Genomic DNA, 24929 nt, shown 5'->3' on the forward strand with positions numbered 1-24929 from the left:
AGAGCTTGTAAGAAGGCGTATGGTGTATTAGCGTTCATTAGCAGGGGGATTGAGTTCAAGAGTCGTGAGGTGATGTTGCAGCTGTATAGGACCTTGGTAAGGCCACATTTGGAGTACTGTGCGTAGTTCTGGTCGCCTCATTTTAGGAAAGATGTGGAAGCTTTGGAGAGGGTGCAGAGGAGATTTACCAGGATGTTGCCTGGAATGGAGAATAGGTCGTACGAGGATAGGTTGAGAGTGCTAGGCCTTTTCTCATTGGAATGGCAAAGGATGAGGGGTGACTTGATAGAGGTTCATAAGATGATCTGGGGAATAGATAGAGTAGACAGTCAGAGACTTTTTCCCTGGGTACAACAGAGTGTTACAAGGGGACATAAATTTAAGGTGAAGGGTGGAAGGTATAGGGGGGATGTCAGGGGTAGGTTCTTTACCCAGAGAGTGGTGAGGGCATGGAATGCGCTGCCTGTGGGAGTGGCAAAGTCAGAGTCATTGGTGACCTTTAAGCGGCAATTGGATAGGTAAATGGATAGGTGCTTAAGTTAGGACAAATGTTCGGCACAACATCGTGGGCCGAAGGGCCTGTTCTGTGCTGTATTGTTCTATGTTCTATGTTCTATTTAAGGCTTAGCTACATAGATTCTTGATCAGTCGGGACTCAAGAATTATAGGAAAAAATGCAGGGAAGTGGACATGAGGAATGTTGGATCACCCATAATCTTATTGAATGGGGAGCAGGCTTGAGGGGCTGGATGGTCTGCTCCATTCCTATTTCTTATCTCTTATAGAAATAGTAACATCAGCGTACGAGCAAGAGGTGGTAGAGAAAGGACAGTATTAGCGAGAGATGGACTTACAGAGACAAATATAAGTGCAACTGAAAGAGTTTGCAGAAACCAATTTGAATCATTCATAACTGTGGAGAAACCATTACATGGCCACAAACCACCAGCAGAGACAAGAATAGCTATCTCTCGAATGTGGTGAATCAAACCATGGGCTACATGTTTTGTGGCAATGCAAAGCAATTACTTTAAAAGTACATTACATAGATAAACAGTTGTTGTTGTTCTTGGACCTGAGCTGCAACCATTTGTTCAGGATATAAGGAAAAGTTTGAGGAGTTGACTGGTGTGAATGAATTCGAAGCAATGAGCTAAATCTCTGCATCCTGCCCTTTGGCCTTATGGTCTTTCAGTGAAGGATGGATTTTGATCATCACACTTCAGTCTAAAACCATGTCTGTTGACAGATTCCAAAACCCCTCATTCATCTATGGAATTAAACATCTCATGCTGTGAGGAGGTTTTGCCCAATTAAAATTGCTTACTTATTATTGCAAAGCAAAGTGGTTTGTTCTCCAATCACAGCTGCAAGGCCCAACATTCTCAGATGAGTTGCTGTAATGGTAACTATGACAATCATACTCGACTTGTGGTAAAAACACATTTGATTCAGTAATGTCCTTTCGGGAGAGAAATCTGCCATCCTTACCTGGTTTGGCCTATACATGACTCCAGACCAAAAGCAATGTGATTAACTCTGAACTTCCCTCTGAAATGGCCTAGCAAGCCAATCAATTCCAGGAACATTAAGGAAGGGCATATTGCCAGCAACACCCAGATCCAATGAAAAATAGGAGTCAAAAAAGGCATTCAGACATAGAACAAATTTGGATTCATATAGTACATTTTACAATCTCATAAGATCCCTATAAAGTGTTTACAGGCAATGAATATTTTTTGAAATATTGAGGTGGAAGAAAGATGGTGATGAATAATCAGATAGTCTCTTTTTTTTCTAGTGACGTTGCTTGAGGGATAACTGTTAACTAGAAGATCAGGGAGCAGTTCCTTCCTCTGTCTTCTGGATTAAATGTTAGTGACTTCTGCCCAGTGACTTCAGGTGCATGTAAATGACCCAAAGCACTGTTTTGAAGCAGAGCAGAAGAATCCTCATCTGTATCCTGGCATCAATTTATCCCTTAGCCAACATTGCAAAAGAAAAGATGTCTGGTCATTATTACATTGACTGACAGCTTGCTGCACACAAATTGGTTGTCCATTTGATGCAAAAAAACTGTGAATGACCTGCAAAACTGCTCCATCGGCTGAAGAGAGCATTGGGACAATGTATTACAATGCAAGTCCATTTTCTGCCCCTTAGAAAGTGGCCTGTGTGATCTTATACAGTCATTTGAGACAACTGATAATGCTGCCATCCAACAATGCACTGGTATTCAAATTGGAATTTTACATCAACTCACTGGAGGGAGACTTGAACACATAACATTTAGACTAAAAGCACAGGCCCAGCTATCAAGTGAGCCACATCTGATTGATTGTAGCTCAGGTATAATGTACTGGCTTGTACATTCACCCACCAAATCATTGAGACAGCTTCTGCTACAAAGGCTCTAATGTCCTTAGCTGAAAATGGGGGGAGACCTTGGTGTAGTGGTAAAGTCATTGGAGAAGTCATCCAAAGACCCAGGCTAATGCTGTGGGGGTAAGAGTTCACAACCCCAGTATAGTAGGTGGTGGAAGTTAAATCTAATTCACAACATTTGGAATTGAAAGCTATCATCAATTGTGCATTGGTAGTGACCATACCCTTTAGCCAGGAGGTCCAAGTTTGAAGTCCTTCTTGCTCCATAGGTATGTGTGATATCATCTCTGAACAGACTGATTGGAAAGCACCTACAACATCAATTGTCCTAATGACCCATCAGGTTCACTGATGCCCTGTACAGAAAGCAATCTACCTCCCTTACCACCTGTTTGTATAAGTTCAGAAAGATGCTGGTTGATTTTTGTCTGGGCAAGGCCAGCCCAGACAATCATGGAAATGTAACAGATTTGAAATACTGCATGCAATTCTAATCTTCCTGCTATTGACAAGGTTCAGAAAAGATTTACAAGGATGTTGCCAGGGTTGGAGGGTTTGAGCTACAGGGACAGGCTGAACAGGCTGGGGCTATTTTCCCTGGAGCGTCAGAGGCTGAGGGGTGACCTTATAAAGGTTTATTAAATCATGAGGGACATGGATAGGGTAAATAGCCAAGGTCTTTTCTCTAGGGTGGGGCAGTCCAAGACTAGACGACATAGTTTAAGGTGAGAGAGGAAATATTTAAAAGGGATCTAAGAGGCAACTTTTTCATGCAGAAGTTGGTGCGTATATGGAATGAGCTGACAGAGGAAGCTGGAAGTGTTACAACATTTAAAACGCATGCGGATGGAATAATGAATAGGAAGGGTTTAGAGGGATATGGGCCTAATGCTAAAAAATGGGACTAGATTAGTTTGGGATATCTGGTCAGCATGGGTGGGTTGGACTGAAGGGTCTGTTTCCATGCTGTACATCTCTATGACTCTAAATCCCATTAAGGAATAAATGGAAATGGAAACTACCTGTAGCGTGAATCCGCTAGCAATCTTGATGGCAATCTCCAGAGTATTCTTGGACCTGGATCTCCTGCAGCAACACAGTCCAGGTGTAGAGTGCTTCCGTAGCTAATGTCGACTTTTTGTGGAGAGGATACAGTAATCTTGGCGGTCGCTGAGCGCTTTTGAATGTTTATGCTGACTGTCCTCCTGGCAACACCAACTATATTGGTCGCCACGCATTCGTAATTTCCCACGTCACGCTCTGACAGGCTACGTATGTAAAGTGTCCCGTTTGGGAAAACAAACAGGTTGCCATTGATAAATTGGGAAGGCCGGATCTGTGTCCCATCGAAAAGGATCCAGCGGATATTTGCTGGGGGTGCAGCTTTGGCAGTGCAGTGAACGTGGATGCCCTGGCCTGGAGCGACAGTCAGGCTTTCGGCCTTTTCTTGTTGAATCATGGGTGGCAGTGCTGCCACGTGGAGCCTCACCGTCACGGTGTCTGCTCCCACGGTGTTGCTGGCGATGCACTTGTAGATCCCGCGGTCTGAGAACGCGGTCTCCCTGATGGACAGGGTCCCGTTCTGTGATAGCGTCAAGCTGCCTCCTCCTCTGCCAACGCCAACGCTGGGGGTCTGCAGGAGCTTTCTACTGGGCAGCAGCCAGGAAACCTGGGGAATAGGCATCCCCTCAGCTCTGCACTCCGCCAGGAATGGTTGACCCAGGTAGACGGTGGTGTCTTTGTAGCGGGATCCATCTATCCTCGGAGGCTGGGCCAGCACGATCAATGTGGTCACCACCTTATCTGTGCCATGCAGGTTTCGCACTGTGCACAAGTACTGCCCGCGGTCCTGCACTTGGACGTTGCGAATTGCCAGTGTTCCATTGTCAAAAACTTCAAATCGCAGTGTTCTGCTGCTTGTCATCATCACAGCTCCTGGAAGAAACAGGAGCATTTTAAGGTTGAACGACTTAATTTCAGCCAGAGAGTTAGCGAGGATGTTATTCTTTTGAAGAATTTATGACATAGAAACATAGGAAATAGGAGCAAGCACAGGCCATTTGGCCCATCAAGCCTGCTCTCCCACTTATTATGATCATCCAACTCCATAGCTGGTTTTGTTTCTCCCCTATATCCTTTGACCCCTTTAGCTTCAATGCTATTTCTTCTTGAAGTCATACAATGTTTTGGTCTCAACTGCTTTCTATGGGGTCAAATTCTACAGGCTCACCAATCTCTGGGTGATGGAATTTCTCCTCATCTCAGTCCTAAATGGTTTTCTCCTGTATCCTTAGACTGTGACCCATGTTCTGGACTTCCCTGCCATAGCAACATCCTTCCTGCACTTCTCCTATCCAGTCCTGTTAGATATCACAGGTTATTGAATCATTTCCCTATTCTGTGTATATTTGGCTCATTGAGTCCAAACTCTATGGCTATTTGCAGTAAGTGATTCCATAGTTTCTCTACCCATCTGAGAAAAGAAATTCCTCCTCTTATGGGTGACGCCTTATTCTGAGACTATGCCCCTGGTTGTAGACTGTCCTGCAAGGGGAAGCAAACTGTCTGCACCTACCCTGTCAAATCCCAAAAGAACCTTCTATGTATCAATAAGGATCCCCACATCAGATTCTTTCCATACATTCCCTCAACCAGCTCACCCCACCTGTCATGAAAGGGTTGTACAAGTAGATAGCTAATCATGCACCAACATTTGCAACCACACGGTGGCAGTAGTTTGTACCATAGAAAGGTACTCAGCGATTCGTTGAGACTTCTCTGATAGTACCTGCCAAACTAACAACCGCCAATACCTAGAAAGCCAAGAGCATAAGAGGCATGGGAACACCACTTCCTGCAGGTTCCCCTCCCAGGTGCCCATCAACCCGACTTGGAACTCAATGGTTATCAGAGAATGATAGAATGATGGTGCAGATAGAGGCCATTCAGCTCATTGTATCTACACTTGGTCTCTGAATGCAGACCCCTTCCTCATGACCCTCCATATCATCTCAGTATTATCTATCTAATATTCATCTAATACTTTCTTGAATGCTTTGATTAAAACTGCTTCCACCACACATCCAGCCAGTGCATTCCAGACACTCAGAATTTGCCGTGTTAATGAGTTTTTTTTCTCATAATACATTTGCTTCTCTTAAAACTGCGCCTTCTTGTTCCTGATCCTTTTATGAATGCGAACAGATTTTTTCAATGTTCTCTAATCAGGTCCCGCATGACTTCAAAACCTTCAGCCAAATCACCTCTTAGCCTTCTCCTCTCCAAAGAATGGACCACTGCCAACTGCTCCAATCTATCTTCAAAACTGAAGTTTCTCAAACTTGGAACCATTCTTGTGAATCTCTTCTGCATTTTTCTGATGATTTACACCCTTCCTAAAGTGGAACACCCAGAATTACATGCAATATTCCACCTAAGCACTAACTAGCATCTTATACACCTTATGTACCCTATTGCTTCACTGTTGCTGGAATTCCCTTGTTGCTGTAGTTATACCTAAAGCACATGGACTGCAGTGGTTCAAGAAGGCAATTTACCATTATCCTCTCTAGAGCAACTTAGGATGGGAATGAATGCTGATTTAGCTAGAGATACCCACATTCCATTAAATAATGCACTTTAAAAAACCTGCATAAATGACTAATTGGTAACATTCGCATCTAACTTTCATGTCAATAACTGCTGGGACCTTCTGACATGTTCTTGACTTGTGTCTTGTAATTGGTGGACAGGTGTTGGGGAGTCAAAAGATGATACTCATCTCAGAATTCCCAGCCTCTGACCTGCTATTGGAGTTACTATTAAATGTATTAATTCTATATTTAAACATGACTGGTCCAGTTCAGTTTCTCAACGGTAACTCCCTCAATATTGATCTCTGTCATGAAAACTTATGGTGTAATTGTGGTTCCAACACTGGTTGTAGAGCAGGACCAACAGGCACATCCTGCCAATTAGTGAACCACCATTTCTCGGTAGTATATGTGTTCTGTCACTCCACTGAGCCCTCATCAGGTCAACCGTTTGCTTTTAATTCCATGAGTTTAAACTTTACCTCCAAATTTTGGATCATAGAATCTTCTCAAATCTTTTGGTCATTAGGGTGGCATGTTGGTTCGGTGGTTAGCATTGATGCTCACAGCATCAGATATAACTTTCTGTGTATGGAGTTTGCATATTCTTCCCATTTTTTTTTTTAGATTACATTACAGTGTGGAAACAGGCCCTTCGGCCCAACAAGTCCACACCGACCCGCCGAAGCGCAACCCACCCATACCCCTACATTTACCCCTTACCTAACACTACAGGCAATTTAGCATGGCCAATTCACCTGACCTGCACATCTTTGGATTGTGGGAGGAAACCGGAGCACCCGGAGGAAACCCACACAGACACAGGGAGAACGTGCAAACTCCACACAGTCAGTCGCCTGAGGCGGGAATTGAACCCGGGTCTCAGGCGCTGTGAGGCAGCAGTGCTAACCACTGTGCCACCGTGTCTGTGAGGGTTTCCTCCACAGTTCAAAGATATGCAGGTCAGGTGGATTTCCCATACTAAATTGTCCTGCAGAGTCTCGGCTAGATGGATTATCCATAGGAAATGCAGGGTTGTAACGGGGGGTAGATCTGGATGGGATGTTCTTTGGAGGGGTGGTGTGACCTCAATGGACTGTTTGGTCTGTTTCTACACTGTAAGGATTCCATAATTCAACATCTGGGGATCCATATAGATGATTTCTATTGACTTTGCACAATGTTAAGTATAAACAATCACTTACAAGGCATTTAAAACAATCCTACACACTTCATCACCAATGAGTACTAATTTAAAGATTATAAAGGCAAAAACAGTCATGATGAGTGCAAGAGTCGTCATGATAACTCCAAATTGCACCATAGAATCATTTCAAATCTGCTTGAGCTTTTTGCTTAAAGTTTTGCACCTGATAGCACAGCACTCCCCTGTCCCACATGGATGTCTCAATCTTAATTATGTCTGTCGTGGGGCTTGAATCCAGGCCCTTTTGTCTCAGCGGTACATGTTCTACACAAACCTACATTTACCAAATTTTCAGAATGGCCCTACAGTTCCCTGGAAGGAAAGACTGACCTCCGGGACCCTACTTTCTGGGTTGTATGAGGAAAATCATAGAATCCCTCTAGTGCAGATTGGGGCCATTCAGCCCATTAAATCTGCACCAATCCTCCCACCTTGTCACAATAATATACCATGGCCAACCCACCTAACCTGCATAACCCTGGACACTGCAGGGCAATTTAACATGCTCAATCCACCTAACCTGCGTATCTTTGGACTGTGGGAGAAAACCCACAGGGACGATGTGTAAAAGCCACACAGGCAGTCACCAGCCTGAATCTGGATCTCTGGCATGTTGAAACAGCAGTGCTAGCCACTGAGCCCCGGTGCCACCCAGAGAATGGGAGAATGGGGTAATTGGGAGAATATGATAAATAATAGCTCTTGGGTGCATTTCAATTTGCTAGCTCCAAAATTATTGAAGATGCAATTGAAGGCTGATAGTCAGCCACACAATTGAGGAAGGAAGGAAGGATCCCCTAGCTTTCACATGGGAATCTGGTGCACCACAAATATGGCCGTCTTAGCTAACTAATGACAACTGATACCCAGACTTCAGGGGTCAAGTTATGAGGAGAAATTATACAAATTAGGCCTGTTTTCTCTGGAATTTAGAAGTTTAAGGGTGGTCTGAAAAAAGTATTCAAGATATTAATAGAAAAAGACAGGATGGATAAAAATAAACTATTTCCATTGCTTGGGAATTCTAGAGCTAGGGAGCATTGTCTACATGTTAAGGTCAGACCATTCAGGAGAAATACAGTATTAGGAAGCACTTTTAGACACAAAGGTTTGGAACTCTCTTCCACAGATGGCAATAATTGTTAATTTTAAATTTGAGATAGATAAACCAATTTGTTAAGCCAAGGTATTAAGGGATATGGGCCAAAGGCAGGTATATGGAGTTAGGTGGCAGATCAGCCGTGAGTGGTGGAACAGTTTTCAGGGGCTGAATGGCCTCCTCCTGTTCCTATGCACTGTGTGGGAATGGGGCAATTGGCTGCAGGAGGTCACGTGATGACACCCAGGAATATGTCTGACTCCAGAATTGATAACCCCATGTTGAATTAAGGTGACATTTGTACTGATGGAATGTGAGATTGTATTGAGCAAATGCCTTGATTAGAGTCATAGAGATGTACAGCACAGAAACAGACCCTTCAGTCCAACTTGTCCATGTCGATCAGATATTGGAAAATAATCTCATCCCATTTACCAGCATTTGGTCCATATCCCTCTAAACCCTCCCATCCAGATGCCCATTAATTGTTGTAACCTACCAGCCTCCATCACTTCCTCTAGCAGCTCACTCTATACATGCACCACCCTCTGCGTGAAAACGTTTCCCCTTAAGGTCCCTTTAAATTTTTCCCCTTTCACCCTAAACCCACACAATAGATTTGTAACTTGACACCAGGTATTGCTGAATAATTGCCCATTTTAGAGACATCAAGATTTTACCTCCTATTGATAACAGACTTAATTTTTTTTGAAGTTCACTGACTACAAGGATGTACAGTAATAAAAGCCAAATACTGCAGATGCTGAAAATCTGAAATAAAAACAGGAAATGTTGGAGACACTCTTCCATGTGTGGCAGCATCCATAGCGAGAGAAACAGAGTTAATGTTTTGAATCCAGTTTGATTCATCTTCAGTCATACTGACTCAAAACATTAACTCCATTTCTCTCTCCACAGATGCTGGTTTGCCTGCTCCATTTCTCCAGCATGCTCAGATTTCACTTAACGCTGTACTGTCATTATGAGTCTCTTACCTGTTGACACTTTTGTCCAAAATATAAAAGGCTTGGGCTCCCCAACTGCATCACAAGGAAGATAAGCGTCCATCTCTGCTTTCACTGAAACTGTCATAGGGTGCCTTGGTATTATTTTCGGCTTCCGCTTTATTATCCTGAAATTGGGAGATGGTTGTACAGCAATGGACAAGTTCCCATCGAACTTTGAAAGGACTGGGGTGTGATGGAGCCATTTGCTCCATGAGGTGTTTCTGAACCTTTCAGCAATGCTAGTTGTGTTGGGTATAGTTGTAGGTGTTCTCATGGACATGCTTCTATTGGGTATAGATTCTGTCGGTTTCTCTTTAGTAAATTGAATTGGAATCTCTACACGATGACGCCATTGGTAACCTTGATTTGCGGTAGGTGTTTGAACGATGGGATGTCCTAATGCTGTTTTTGATTTGTTGTCTGAATCAGCACCTACCCTCTCCATTGGCTTGTTAATCATCCTTGAACTACTTTGGAAAGGGGTTCTTGATGTTGACTGGATGAAAGATTCATCGGGTTTTGTTACATTTTCCACTGTTCTAGGTGGGAATGTTGTCAACTCAGGATCACCAGTAACTCCTGACCATTCTCCATTTGTCAAATTATGGGACCTAGCCCTTGCTGCAGGTGTCAGCAGCTTTGGTGTTGCTCCTGCCAAGATATCATTGGGAGATTTAAGCCTAGAGCCTTGTTTTGGAATGGAAATTAAGCTGGGATTTGAATCTGGCTTCCACTTATGCCTTGAAATCCAAGTTAAGTTGTTTGATCCTTGCATGTATGTCATTTTAAGTTGTTGCCTGCCCTGTGTAGTTCCTGCACGTTGTCTTAAAGGGTCTCCATCTGGTTTATTATTACTTTCATCTGTTCTGTTGATTTCCAGTGGAATTTCTCCCATTCCAGCAGTTTTCTGAGTGGGCAAGATACCTCGTGAAGAAATAGTTGGAGGAAGAATTTCATTGTGCACTTTAACTGTGACTTGAGAAGGCAAAGGAGGATCCGCTCTTAAGTTTATAATGGTCGGTTGGGCTTCTGGCACAACATTAACTGTTGCTTTTCTGTACACGGGAACATTCAAGTCATAAAATTGTGAAGGATTTCTAGTGTCAGGTGAAGAAGATAGATTTGGTGTAAAGTCACTTCCAGTTTTTTGAAATGTGGGAATTTTCTGAGACATTTCAACCACTGGTAGTTTAGTCTCAGTTTCTAAAAATGTGCCGGTTGGTACTTTCAGCTCAGTGTTTGACTTTGGAGTTTTCCTGGATCCCTGTGCGTTAGCAGTGATCGTCGTTAACACTCCAAGGTAATCCATTGTAGGTTTTGATGTCAAAGTAACTGTTGTAGAAATTGGAAGGACTGCCGTCGGGACTATTGGATTTAAGATGACATCTGATGATTTTGTGGTGTCATGGACTCCACTTAACTTCCCAGATCCAACTGGAACAACAGAAGCTAAGGCTTTTGTGGTTGATACAGGTTTATTACTTGATGCCGCAGCATTGAATTGAGAAGCAGTGTCGGGAGGTTTTCCAAATGTATTGGATATCGGAGGTGATACGGTTGTAGTGTCAAGTTTTGTAGCATTGCGCAACCTATAATCCCTTTGAAGATGCAACGGTTTTGTGGGGTCGGCTAAAGATTCAAGAATGGTTGGGTCCATCTCAGGGGGTTTTGAGGAAGTGGTTTTTGTAGTATCAAGTATTGTCTGTGTTGTTGAAGTTAATGATTTTGGTTGATTTGGCTCCGGAGTGCTAGGTGCTCCTGAAGGGTTAGTTTGATGTGGGGATTTGACAATGGTTAAGAGATTCACTGATTTTCGTGTTGGTTCCCTTGTTGTCAGTTGTTCTAAAGCAGGCAAATTGAATTTACCATAAGCTAACTTTGAATCTGGATCCTTCTCTAACCTAGAGTTGACTTTCATATGGCCATTTTCAGAATGATTCATTTCTCTTGGAATGGCTTTCCCACTTGGCCAAGTGCTTGATGTCATATTTATGTGAGTAGATTTTGTTTCTTTGGCCCTGGTTATTGGATATAAATGTTGTCTTTGCCTGTACCTGTTAGGCCGATATCTCCTTCTGCCAGGCAATCTTCGCTTTGGATAGTTTTGAGAAGTGGTAGAGGTGTTTTTGCTTTGACTAGCCCTTGCACTGGCATTCACGGTGGCAGTTGGCTTTGCTATGGTAATGGGCACTTTGGTTTTCACGGTAGTTGCTTTGTCTGTAGTGGTGGGAGGAATGGTAGCAGTGGCTGTGATGACAGCTAGTTTGGTTGTGGTATTAGGGACCGTGGTTGTAATGGTAGTTACTTTTACAGTGGGGGCCAATTTGGCAGTAGTTCCAGCATTTGTGGAGGAGGTGAAGGCTCTGGTGATCATTGAAGTTGCTTTGGTTGTGGTTAAAGTGGTAACTGTTTGACTTGTTAAGGTCACGTCTCTGATGTGAAACATGCTGGCATTATCGCTGTTTGAGTTTATATCTGCAATAGCCATTAAGGAGTCCTTCCCAGCAAGTCTCTTCGCTGGATCTGTAACTGCTTCAGTGATCCAAGGTTCTGCTAACCCCTCGAGTGTATGTGTTTCTGGAGCCTGAGTGTTGCTTTCTATGACAGATACATTATCATCTTCTGGATACTCCTGTCTTGGCTGCATCCCAATCACTACCGCTGTTGACTGAATACTGCCCTGTTCCAAAGCTGCTGTTGTGGTTATCAACATTTCCCAAATGTCTGACTCATTCCCCGGCTTTGAAAGAAACTTGGCTACAGTGTCAGACTCAGTGGTGGTTTCCAGAACATGACCAGTTGCATTAAATGTTTGGTTTCTCGGGGAATCAGTACTGCCTCTCGGTGCAAGATTTTCCTGCTGTCTACGAACGAACATTTCATTCAGGGTGGTGTTCTCTGACATAATGTAGTCTTTTGCTATTGCACTCTGACGCGAGCTTACTTGTATCAACTGGTCCTCCGAAAAATTCATTTCACTGTTTCCTGATGATTCCTCAAGACCTGACTCCTCGTCTGAGACTTGTTCGAAATTTCCCGGGCGATTCACTGCCAAGGGATTTCTTTTGGTTTCTTTTGCAGCTGGCGAGATGGTGGTCGATTTGTCGATTCGGAGCAAAGGCTTTTCCGTTACTTTAGGAGCAGTCTTTGCCCTCACCTTTGCCAGGATGTCTGCCCACTTTAGCGGATCGATCTTCTTATTGGACATACTGACCCTCCTGCGTGAATCCCACCGCCTCCTGCCATCGAAGGTTGGCTTCCCCCTCCCCCGCTGTGAGCCCTGCCTTAGTTTGATGCTCCGGCTGGATTCAGCTCTGGAACGGTCATGCGTCTCATCAGCATGGAGTTGTTTACGTCCAGCCAGAATTCTGCCAGTGTATTTGTTGTAGGTTACCTGTTTCTGACTTTCATACGCTGTGTCTCTACCTGAACCATCCTGTTCCTCAGCCTTTGAACCACCATTCCTGAAAAAGAGATTGAGAATTGACATTCTATTGTCTTTCTTCCCCTTTCTAATGGTTTGGCCATGCAACTTTTTAATGACTGCCACATTAACAGTCAGTGAATCGACTCCATACGTGTTGACGGCGAGACACCTGTAGTGACCACTATTACTAACATGGCTAGTTTGGATGACTAGAGTTCCATTTTCCGTTACAGATCCACTCGTAGTGTTTGCTAAGGCACTGAGGACATTGTTATTTGGCAGGATCCAACTCAGTTGGGCATTTGGTACTGCAGTGGCACTGCAGGGCAGAGAGATAGTATCCCCCGAATGTACAGTGATGCCATTTTCTTCAACTTGGCTTGGATGTACTCTTGTGGGTTGCACGACAACTCGGTAGGTCATTGTATCCATATCATCTTTTACTGATGCAATACATTGATATAAACCTGAATCACCATACCCCACTGCCTTCACTATTAACTTGCCAGCTTTTGAAACAGAAACACGGTTGTCTTCACTGGTGTATGAGGCTTCCCTTTGGGTACCATTTGGAAATGTCCATTTTATAGATGGACTCCCTGAGGCAATGATTGGACAGTATAACTGCAGCATAGTCCCAGTAACTAAAACATGCTGCCTCTTCAGCCCACCATCATCTTTGATTAATACCCAGCTATTCTCTCTCTTTGGGCTGTCATTGATTTGAAAGCTTTGAGACAAGTGCATTGAGAACAGAAGGATAACATGGTCTGTAGTTGTTTGCCTTCTGTCAAGTTGGATATTGATGTGCTCTTGCATTAACCATGAGGGCTTCGTCATAATATTCGCTCTAACACCAGTGTAATAGTAAGCTTGGTCATCAATGACTTGCTTATATCGATAGCTTGAGTTGGGTTCCTTGGACAACATTAAATCTCTTTCTAATTTTGCAGGTGTTTCACTGTAATAGGCAATAAGTTTCCACAGCCTTTCCATCCTTTGTTGATCCATATAGCACATCAGGGTTGCTGAAAGGGTCATATTAATGGCGACTTGCTGCTGATTTAGACGCTGCCATTGAATCTTCGTGCCATTCCTCATCCTGTTGGATTGACAGACCAAGTGGTTGTGGTTTCCTTGCTGGTCCGTTAAGTTCAAAGTCATGCTGCCAAATGGATTTTGATAGTTTCGACGTGATACATCTTCACCTTCATCGTCCCATTCAGTGTTGTTGTTGTTCTTCAATGGGGATATGATTGTGGGCTTCTTACAAGTGAGGGCATTAGGATCCAAATTGAAAAGCTCTTTTCTGCTGAATTGCTTGGGTTCGGAGCACAGTGAGCACATTCGGCCTCCTGGATACGTTCTGTCCTTTTTACATTTCATAACACCTGTGAATAGGAAGAAAAGACCCTTCACTATATTTGACAAAAGGGAAAGTGGAGAGGACAAATTCCTAAATTATTTTTTAAGGGCAAAGGTCATTTTTCTTTACTTCTGCAAAAAAGACCCTGAGCTTCCAGTTGCCTGCCACGTCAACCCCCCACCCTGTTCCCTGGCCAACATCTTGATCTCAGGCTTGCTGCAGTGCTCCAGCAAAGCTCAGTGTAAGCTGGAAGAATGGCACCTCATTTTCCGCTTGGGGACTCAGCAGCCTTCTGGACTCAACATCAAGTTCAATAACTTTAGGGCTTCATCTCACCCAAGTCCTTATCCCAACCCTCACAATCCAGGCCTTGTTGTCACATAAACTGCTATTGCACACAAACCATTGTTAGCCACTAACAGTCCCCATTAATGGCTATTCACCCTCCTAGCCAGACCATTATCCACTACTTTCTCCATCCAACTGTTCATCTCTCTCCTTACTCTCTATCTCCACCTGCCATTTACTCCTTATCGCCTCCCCCCACCCTACCTTCTGCACATAAACCAAACATTTTCCTAGCTACCATTAGTTCTGAGGAAGGGTCATTCGACCGGAAACGCTAACTCTGATTTCTCTCCACAGGTGTTGCGAGACCTGCTGAGCTTTTTCAGCAATTTCTGTTTTTTTGTGTCTGATTTACAGCATCCACAATTCTTTCAGTTATCTTTTTTTTCGATCAGTTCCTACTTTTCTTCCTTCTGTTCCGAGTGCGCAGAAAGCTGCAAGACTCCAGTCTCACAGACATCTGACCCGTATTGTACATCTCCAAAGAGATGCCCCCAGGACAGGGGGCTGGAATTTTGCCATGAACAGTGAAATCTCTCTGTCCAGGCCTAAACTGGACTGAAACAAGTGTGACTGGACAGTGGGATTCTCAAGGGAATTTTACAGGCAGTGGCTAATTAAGAGGTGCATCCACTCTGAGGCAGCATTGAAAGGTACAAACAGAGAAAATAGGAGCAGGAGTAGGGTATTCAGTGCTTCAGGCCTGCGGCATCACTCAATATGATCATGATTGATCATTCAACTTATTCCCCTGTTCTCACTTTCTCCCCATTGATCCATTTAGCCTCAACCATTTTCTGAACCAGAGAATCCCACAGGCTCACCACTCTCTGGGTGAAGACATTTCTCCTCATCTCAGTCCTAAGTGGCCTACCCTGTATTGTTAGACTGTGACTCTGGTTTCTGGACTCTCCAGTCATTGGAAACATCCTTCCTTCCTTTACCCAGTCCAGTCCTGTCAGGAAACTTCTGTCTCAAAGTCCCTGGGCCAGGCAGGCAGTGGCGCTGTGAGAAAAGCAAGGGCTACCAGGCATTCTCTCCTTGGACCATGAGACATCCAAAAAGAAAAGCCCCATGCCTTGTCTAGGGAAACCCAGGTAGCTGGCCTTGGCGATCTTCTCATGTGGAGGGCGGCCTGTCACAACGCCAGCAAAATTCTAGAGGTGGCAGGTTGGGGCAGGGGAATATGGTGTCTAATTGGTCAGCAACCTCCCTTTGGTGGCTGGTTATACTTCTGCCACTCCCACTACCAGGACTATCCCATGGCAGAGGGAAGACTGCTTGCACTTACCTCTCAACACTTCCTACGTTTTGTGAGCCCTCCCACCTCCTGATCTGTGCAGTGTTTGGGAGAGGTGGACAGGAGAAGATTATTCAGCCCCTCACGTTTGTCTATTCCATTTGACCTGAAAGCTAGCTCTATCCATAAACCTTTACTCCATATCCTTTCATACACTTCACCGACGAAAATCTATCAATCTCACGTTCAAAATTCCCAGATTTTTCATGTTTTGTACAAACATGTCCTTCCTTGCTTCATCCTGGGCAGTCTCATTCTAATTTAACATTACAAGCCTCTAAGTTATACACTCCACCACCATACTAACACCACTCCCCTAATTAGTTGCTCATTAGTCCTGAACATAGCAATGAAATGAGATTGCGATTCAGACACTTGCAATGGAACTTCCTCTTTCTTGCATGTTGCAAGAGAAATGCAGAAAAGGGCGATAATGGGGCGAAGTGGCCCTGGAGAGATGTTTGCTCCCTTCTCACCATCTCAGCAATTGGTTTCTCTGGAAGAATTTCTGCTGAGGACAACTTTCTCAACCTGTCACTAATTAAAATCCTTAAAAGGTCAACTTCCAGTCATTTAAAGGCCTCAACTCACCTTCCCCTGATGACCAGCCTTGCAAGAGTTGAGAAAGATGGCTGTATTTCCAACTGGGAAACTAGGGTAACTGGCCTTCAAATTCTCTAACTCCCTAGCTCTAACTAGAGCTATAGGTGATGAGTAGATTAGATTAGATTAGATTACTTACAGTGTGGAAACAGGCCCTTCGGCCCAACAAGTCCACACCGCCCCGCCGAAGCACAATCCCTAGGGTAACTGGCCTTCAAATTCTCTAACTCCCTAGCTCGAACTAGAGCTATAGGTGATGAGTAAGGGCTTTTGAAAGCCACCTCTCCTGCCCTTGCCTCCGACATCTCTTGACACCTCTCCAAAACAACCAACGTGCAAACTCCACACAGTCAGTCGCCTGAGGCGGGAATTGAACCCGGGTCTCTGACTTTGTGAGGCAGCAGTGCTAACCACTGTGCCACCGTGCCGCCCACAAAGTAAGGGCTTTTGAAAGCCACCTCTCCTGCCCTTGCCTCCGACATCTCTTGACACCTCTCCAAAACAACCCTTCACCTTGTGGTTAGAAGGAAAAGAACCTGAAAATTTCACTGTGAGAGGTAGGCCTTGAATGACACCGTTAGGAGTAGACACTGCTAGTCTCTGTCAAACTAGGACACCAGTGTAGAGATCTGTGATTGGCTGGAAACTCACCCTTGCTTGCTTGTCAGCTCTTCATGAGCCTGTGGTGAGGTGATGGCCTACTGACATTATTGACAGGCTGATAATCCAGAGAACCAGGTAATGATCTGGGGACCCAGGTTCAAATTCTGACTGTGGCAGGTGTTGGAATTTGCATTTAATGAATAAGTGAATTGTCCAATGATAACTGTGGTGCCAATATCACTCTCCAACTTCAAATAATATTGATCTTGCTTTATGCACCTCCTGTGCAGTGTAACCTGTATGCCTCACTCTGTCTAAGCACTCCACACTCTGTATATCCTTACTATGATTTGCCTGTACTGCTTGCAAACAAAGCTTTTCACTGTACTTAGGTACACGTGACAATAAATCAAATTAAATCAATTGTTGTGAAAACCTGTCAAATTTTGTTTAGAGAAGAAACTCTTTGGTCCTTAATGACATGTGACTCCTACATGGTTGACTGCCCTGTGGGCAATAAGGAATGGGCAATAAATACTGGTCAATGTCAGTGATGCCACTGTGAATGAATAAACAATGGTGTGCTCACCCCTCACCCTTTGTGTTGCTGGATTGTGATTACTTTTTAGGGTAGTATTTGGACTTTGTTTGATACTCTTGGTCATGATAAGACGAGTTCAGGATACTCAGGTCAAGCAATCGTTGTTTGACGGTGGGATATTTCCCAGCATGCAATTCGACTGGGGAAATGGATCACCTGACATGTTAGCAGAGGGCATTAGACACAGTTTTTTAAATATGTGGTTTCCTTAGGAGTGTCTGATCGACTGGAATTAAGAGCCTGGGGGTGAATGTTCCACACATTGAGGACTGCCAGCCAACCAGAGACTGGCTGGCTGGCACCACCATTGAGGAGGTGGTGGCTGTTGCCAGAACAGCACCCTGTGAGCAGGGATTTTAAGTGAGTTGTGGGCAGTATTTGTGAGGGAGGGGGTGTGTTAGCATAAAGGTGCCCAGGCCATTTGGGGGTGACTCAGCCCAACGTGTAGTCCCTCAATCGGGCTCTGATTGCCTTAGTCCTTGTCACAGAGAGCTGTGGAGAGGTAAAGTCCTTGAGTGCATTTACTGCTGAGACAGACAGATCCTTAATCAGTCAGGGAATCAAGGATTACAAGGAAAGGGCAGGAAATTGGAGATGAGGAGTGTCGGATCAGCCATGAGCAGACTCGAGAGGCTGAATGGTCTACTCCTGTTCCTATTTCTTATGGTCTTATGAGAAAAGACATGACATTCTGATATTCCTACCCCTCCCACACAATGGGCTGCCTCCACATATTGATCTATTGGACATAGCACATGGCACCTGCAGCTGGGTTAATTCCGGCCATGGGGTACTGAGGCCCATTATTGATTCTTAAGTGGCCACCTAAAAGTCTCATTTGGTGACAATGACAGCTGACCATGGACCTACACCTTAACTCCATTGTAGTGGCATTGAGAAGGTGGTTGGTCTGTGTATACCACAGACCCACCTCCTAAAGTGTCCGTCACTCCAGCCTCACCGTGCCCCGGATAGAAATGTCCCTCATTTGACTGCAAATTTAAACTATTGCAAATGAAAAATTCTTGCAATTTGACGGTTGGTGTATTTGGGAGAAAAATCAAACAAGGGTAATTCACAACAACACACTTCATCCAGGATTGGAAGTGAAAGTTTCTCCCATTCCAGCACTGCCGATTCTCACCTTGGTGAGCATGAAAGAAGCAATAAGTTCTACATTCCCACTTGGTGTAAAGTCACTGATTACCTCTAGCCTCTTTCTGCCAGTCCAGGAGCCATCTTAACCTGCAGTCACATGACCACGGATTCCCATGGAGGTAGACGCTTTCCAGTTTGGACATTGAATGGAATATGTCTTTGGGTAGTGTTGGAATGAGATTTTCAGAGAGGTAGAGGTGCTTTATTGATGAAAATGTAAAATGTTGTAGAAACGAGAAGGTGACAAAGGTGCGTGGATGGATTTGCCTCAACAGGTTGGCTTCGAGGTGGATGAGCTTCAGAGAGGTCAGTCCGTGGAAAGCACCAGGTTGAATGAACTCAATCTTATTATGGTCTAAGTGCAAGCGTACTAAATTCACCAGTCCCTGAAATGTCTGCTCTTTTATGGAACTCAGTTTATTGTAGCTTATTTTAAGTACCTGAAAAAGAAAGATAATTAGGTTCAATAATAAGGAACAATTCATAAAAAACACTAAATTGGTTCAGTATGCAGAAGGATTTATACCAAAGCATAACATTAATGAGAAGCACATGCATAACATTCTCAGACCTTTGGGGTGGCTGTTCCTGTGATGACCACACAGAGATTTACTGGACTTTAATGGATCATGTTGGGTGGTTTGAGGGGTTAAAGGAGACAGAGGAAGGAAATATTAGAGAGAAAAGACTACCACACTAATAGGGATCTGGAAAAGGTTAACCACAAGGAGCTAACTAAACAGAATGCAGGGATCAAGTGAAAACCATTCATCTGTCTAAAACATGAGAACATAAGGAATGGCAGAATGAGTAGGCAATCAGCCTGCTCCACCATTTAATACACTCATGGCTCATCTCATCTCAGCTATTTTCCTGCCTGCTCTCCACAACCCTTCAACCCCCCTCCGCCATTACTAATTAAACATCTGTCTCAAATGTCCCTTCTCAAATTTACTCAATGCATCAGACACACTGGGGTAATGAATTCCATCAAAATTCATGATTCTTTGAGAGAAGTTATTTCTCCTCATCTCTGTTTTAAATCTGCTACCCCTTATCCTAAAACTATGACCAAGTAAAACTTGAGATTATCCCACAAGAAGAAACATCTATTCACGGGTCACCGTTAAAACATGTTTCTCTATTGTATTCCATTTCCTAGATTCCAAAGGATTCCCCAGTGGTTAGAAAGTAGAACATATAATCTTGCTATTCAAGAAAAGAGGAAGAAAGAAAATAGAAAACTAAAGGTCACTTAGTCTAATATCAGAACCTAACATCTAATAGAGTAGGATCATTTTATTAGGTCTGTGGTAACACAATTCTATTAAATGCAGATATGGCTGGACAGAGTCAATAAAAAGGGTTGGCGCAATGAGGATTTATGACAAAGAACAAGTCTGTTGGAGGTTTTTTTGAGTTTGAAGCTAGTAAGGTCAATGAATGAAAACCATTAAGTGCAATGTGTTCAGATTTTCAAAAGAATTTGATAAGGTGCCACACAAGGCGGTTATGTACAAAGTTGGGGATTGTGAGATGAGACGTAACATTTTAATTTGGTTTCAAATTGGTTAATGAACAGAAAACCAAAGATTGAGAATAAATGAATCATTTCCACATTATACTTATTGACCCACATCAAGGTCCTGATCAATGAATTCCTTAATTTTAAAATGCTCACCCCTGTTTCTATGCACCTCCACTCCCTTGCCCCTCCCATTTTCTCTAATCTCTTCCAATCCTTCAGTCCTCCGAGACATCACCATTCCTCGAATTCTGGCTGTATCCTTGAGGGAAGGAAACTGCCATCCTTACCTGATCTGGCCAACATGTGATATCAGACCAATAGAAATGTGGTTGACTCTTTGAGCAACTAGGGTTGGGTAATAAATGCTGGCCTAGCCAGTGATGCTCTTGCCCCGTGTCTTAATTTTTAAAAAAATTCCCAATTATAAGTTGCTCCACCATTGACAATCTTGTTATCATCTGTTTAGGTCACAAGCTGCAGATATTTCCTCTGCATTTATCTGCCTCTAAACCACTTTACTCCTTAACGATGTTTATTGAACCTGCATCTTTGAAAAAGCTTTTGTGCATCTGACCTAATATCTTCTTTTGTGACTCAATGTCATCCATTGTTTTAGCCTGTTTCTCTGGAGCACATTGCCATACTGCATTATTTTTAAGGAGCTATATACACTAAACAAATTGTTATTGTTGGCAGGCCAGTGGGGTATCCTAAGTATCAGTGCTTAGGCCTCAGCTATTTGCGATCTATTACAATGTTGGAGATGAAGCGACAAAGTGCAACCCTCTAACGTGAAAGGAAAATTCTGCTGATGCTGAAGGTCTGGAATAAAAGCAGAAAATACTCAATAGGCAGTGTCTGTACAGAAAGAAACTAAGGTAATGTTTCAGGTCACCCAGGAGAGAAGGGAAGAGGAAAATTGGCGCTAACTAAAGAGACTACGCATGGAAGCAAAGAAAAAAGGGATAGAGAAAGCAACTCTCTTGGATATGAAAGTTTCAGTGTACCAATGTAGACACAGCTATTTCAAGCTTCTCTCTTCAATCCAACTTTGGGACATCTTTTAAAGATTAGGAATGATGGCAATTTAGTTGAAAAGGAATATTGCACAAAATACGGAGGCTTGGGATTGAGGGTGATTTGGCTGTTTGGATCAGAAATTGGCTAGCTGAAAGAAGACAGAGGATGGTGATTGATGGAAAGTGTTCATCCTGGAGTTCAGTTGCGAATGGTGTACCACAAGGTTTTGGGGCCACTGCTGTTTGCCATTTTTATAAATTACCTGGATGAGGGTGCAGAAGGATGGGTTAGTAAATTTGCAGATGACACTAAGGTCGGTGGAGTTGTGGATAGTACGGAAGGATGCTGCAGGTTACAGAGGGACATAGATAAGCTGCAGAGCTGAGCTAAGAGGTGGCAAATGGAGTTTAATATGAAAATGTGCGAGGTTATTCACTTTAGAAGGAGCAACAGGAATATAGAGTACTGAGCAAAAGGTAAGATTCTTAATAGTGTGGATGAGCCAAAAGATCTCAGTGTCCATGTGCATAGATCCCTGAAAGTTGCCACCTAGATTGATAAGGCTGTTAAGAAGACAAATGGTGTGTTGGTTTTTATTAGTAGAGGGATTGAGTTTCGGAGCCATGAGGTCAAGGTACAACTGTACAAAACTCTGGTGCAGCCACACTTGGAGTATTGCATGTAGTTATGGTCACTGCATTATAGGAAGGATATGGAAACTTTGGAAAGAGTTCAGAGAGGATTAACTAGGACGTTGCTTGATATGGAGGGAAAGTCTTATGAGAAAAGGCTGAAAGACTTGAGGATGTTTTAGTTAGAGAGAAGAAGGTTGAGAGGTGACTTAATTGAGACATACAAGATAATCAAAGGATTAGATAGGGTGGACAGTGAGAGTTTTTTTCCTCGAATAGTGATGGCTAGCACTTGGGGACATAGCTTTAAACTGATGAGTGATAGATATAGAACAAATGTCAGAGGTAGGTTCTTTATTCAGAGAGTAGTAGGGGTTGTAGAATGCCCTACCTGCAACAGTAATAGTCTCACCAGCTTTAAGGTCATTTAAATGGTCATTGGATTAACATATGAATGAAAATGGAATAGTTCAGGTTGGATAGGCTTCAGGTTGGTTTCACAGGTCGGCGCAACTTCATGGGCCAAAGGGCTGTACTACGCTGTAATGTTCTATGTTCTATGTTCCAGGAATCATCAAGCAAATAGCCACAGTCATAGAGTCATACAGCATGGTCCAACTCATCCATGCCAACCATGTTTCTCAAACTAAATTAATCCCATTTGCCAGCATTTGGCTCCTATCTCTCTAAACCTTTCCTATTCATTTACCTGTCGAAATGTCTTTTAAATGTTTTATCTGTACCTGTATGTACCACTTGCTCTAGCTGTTCATTCCACACATGAAACACTCGCTGTATGAAAAAGTTATCCCTCAGGTCCCTTTTAAATATTTCTCCTCTCACCTTAAAAACATGCCCCCGAGTTTCTGAACTTCCTTACCCAAGGGAAAAGACCTTTGCTATTCACCTTTTCTATGCCTTTCATGATTTGAGAAGCCTCTATAGGGTCACCCCTCAACTGCCTGAGCTAGGGAATTAAATTCCCAGCCTATCCAGACTCTCCTTATAACTCAAACCCTGCAGTCACAAGTATGTTGATTAAAAATCTCTGGCATAACTTTGTAAACAACCAGCATCTAGACCATCAACCCAATTTCTAAGAGCGAAGAATATGTGACTGAATGGCTGGTCTTCACTCAAATATCTTTTGAAGTCTTATGCGGTCCAAAATTTATTTTTGGCATTAATCTTTGCAGAGAAAACAAACCACAAGTTCGACGTTAAATGCATGTTATAATTTAAGCACCTATTTCCAGGTACTACCTGCAATGAGTGCAAATGTTTAAAAGTTCCATCATTAAGCCTCTGGATGTCATTCCCATGCAACATCAGAAGCTGCAACTTTTCCAGCCCACGAAACGAAGTGTTGCTCACAGATTGGATATTGTTAAAGCTGCAAGAAAATGGAAGACGCAGATCATTCTCCAGCACCTTGGTCAAAATAAAGATAAAAGTGACCCAGCAAATGTCCAAACTTAGGCACTGCACTTACCACAGAGGTTTTTCAGATGTTGGGTTATCTCAGAGTCTACTAATCTTTATCTTAGATTTTTTTAGATTTAGATTTTATTTTCATGTGTACTCAAGTACGTGACACAAGACAGCAGTGAAAAGTGTACAATGTCGCCACACATGGCACCATCTTAAGTACAAATTCTTGGTTGTTAAAGTAGAAAAATAAAGAAATAAGTTAAACCTGTAATGTTTATCTTAGATGGCAAAATCAAGTGTTGTTAGAAAATAAATGGTTGCATTTTCTGGCTTCAGGACAGATGAAAGTGGAATCGTTTTGGATTCTTGTAATGTAAAAAATGTTGCTGCCAATGCTCACACTGCAGTGACCATACACAGAAACATACAGACAGATAAATGAGGAGTGGACATAAATCATTCATCCCCGCAAATTTGCTCTGACATTGAATAAGATAATAAATGATCTATTTTCATTTCAACTTCCATTTTCCCCCAATACACTTTGATTCCTAAAACTCACTCTACCTTAAAAATATTCAATGACTCCGCCTCTGCTACCTTCTGAGACTGAGAGTTGCAAAGTCACACAGATCTCTGAGAAAAGAAATCCTCCTAGTGTCTTTCTTAATAAGATGACTGTTAATTTTTAAAAAGCATCCCCTAGTTCTGCTAACAGAAAGTGCCTTACTGATGTTGACTGAGGGATAAATGTTGGCCAACAGGCCAGGACATTCCTTGCACTCTGTGGACTCCTTGAAATGATCTTTTACATCCATCTCATCCCTCTAGAAAGACAGCATCACTGACAGAGCAGCACTTCTTCAGTGGTGGGAGTGTCAGACTCAGCTTTGCGCTCAAGCACCTGGACTAAGGCTTAAAACCTTCAACTTTCTAACTCAGAGGAAAGAGATAGCAACTACGCTGTGGCTGTAACAATACCAGAATCAGAAAGTATGGCGCTGAAAAAAGCACAACAGGTCAGGCAGAATCCGAGGAGAAGGAGAGTCAACATTTTGGGCATAAGCTCTTTATTCCTAATGAAGGGTTAATGCCCAAAACGTTGACTCTCCTGCTCCTCAGATGCTGCCTGATGTGCTTTGCTTTTCCAGTGCCACACTTTTCGATTCTGACTCTCCAGCATCCGCAATCCTCACTTTCTCCTATCACTATACCAGTCAATCGATGATTTATTGGCGGGAATTTTAACCACTGAAAAAAGCTGGGGGAGTGCTGTTGTTGGGTGGATCATCAGAAGTTAAAATCCTTCACCTCAAAAACAATGCACTCTGGTTTTGATGGAAGAAAGGCTATTCCCAAGGAGTTGGGATTCTCATCGACAATGAAGAAATAGTGAGAAAAGGTTAATGTGTAATTTTTGGGATAGAATATCCCATGGGTTGCTTGGGGATCCTTGCATTTCCTGATAACGACATCAACGATCCAGATCTTAGCATGCGTGGGGCAATTCCATAATTGGCGGATATCATAAAACCAGGACGAATTATAAGTTGTGAGAGCAGTGAGGAACATCAAAAGGACACTGACAAGTTGGTGGGGTCAGCAGATAAGTGGCAGATGA

The 24929-nt window shown here is 43.2% G+C and overlaps 1 protein-coding gene across 1 annotated transcript in view; it reads right to left on the reverse strand.

Moving 5' to 3' along the window:
- The window catches only part of mxra5a (matrix-remodelling associated 5a), a 38343-nt gene that overhangs the window by 8238 nt on the left and 5176 nt on the right, over positions 1-24929 (reverse strand). The window contains exons 2-5 of the mRNA XM_043692722.1: positions 23141-23270; positions 18747-19137; positions 9280-14109; positions 3408-4320 (exon numbers count right to left, since the gene is read on the reverse strand). Coding sequence (XP_043548657.1) covers positions 3408-4320; positions 9280-14109; positions 18747-19137; positions 23141-23270 — 6264 coding nt within the window. The remainder of the gene's footprint in view (positions 1-3407; positions 4321-9279; positions 14110-18746; positions 19138-23140; positions 23271-24929) is intronic.

Source organism: Chiloscyllium plagiosum, chromosome 6 (genome assembly GCF_004010195.1).
Source record: "Chiloscyllium plagiosum isolate BGI_BamShark_2017 chromosome 6, ASM401019v2, whole genome shotgun sequence".
NCBI classification, from domain to species: Eukaryota; Metazoa; Chordata; class Chondrichthyes; order Orectolobiformes; family Hemiscylliidae; genus Chiloscyllium; species Chiloscyllium plagiosum.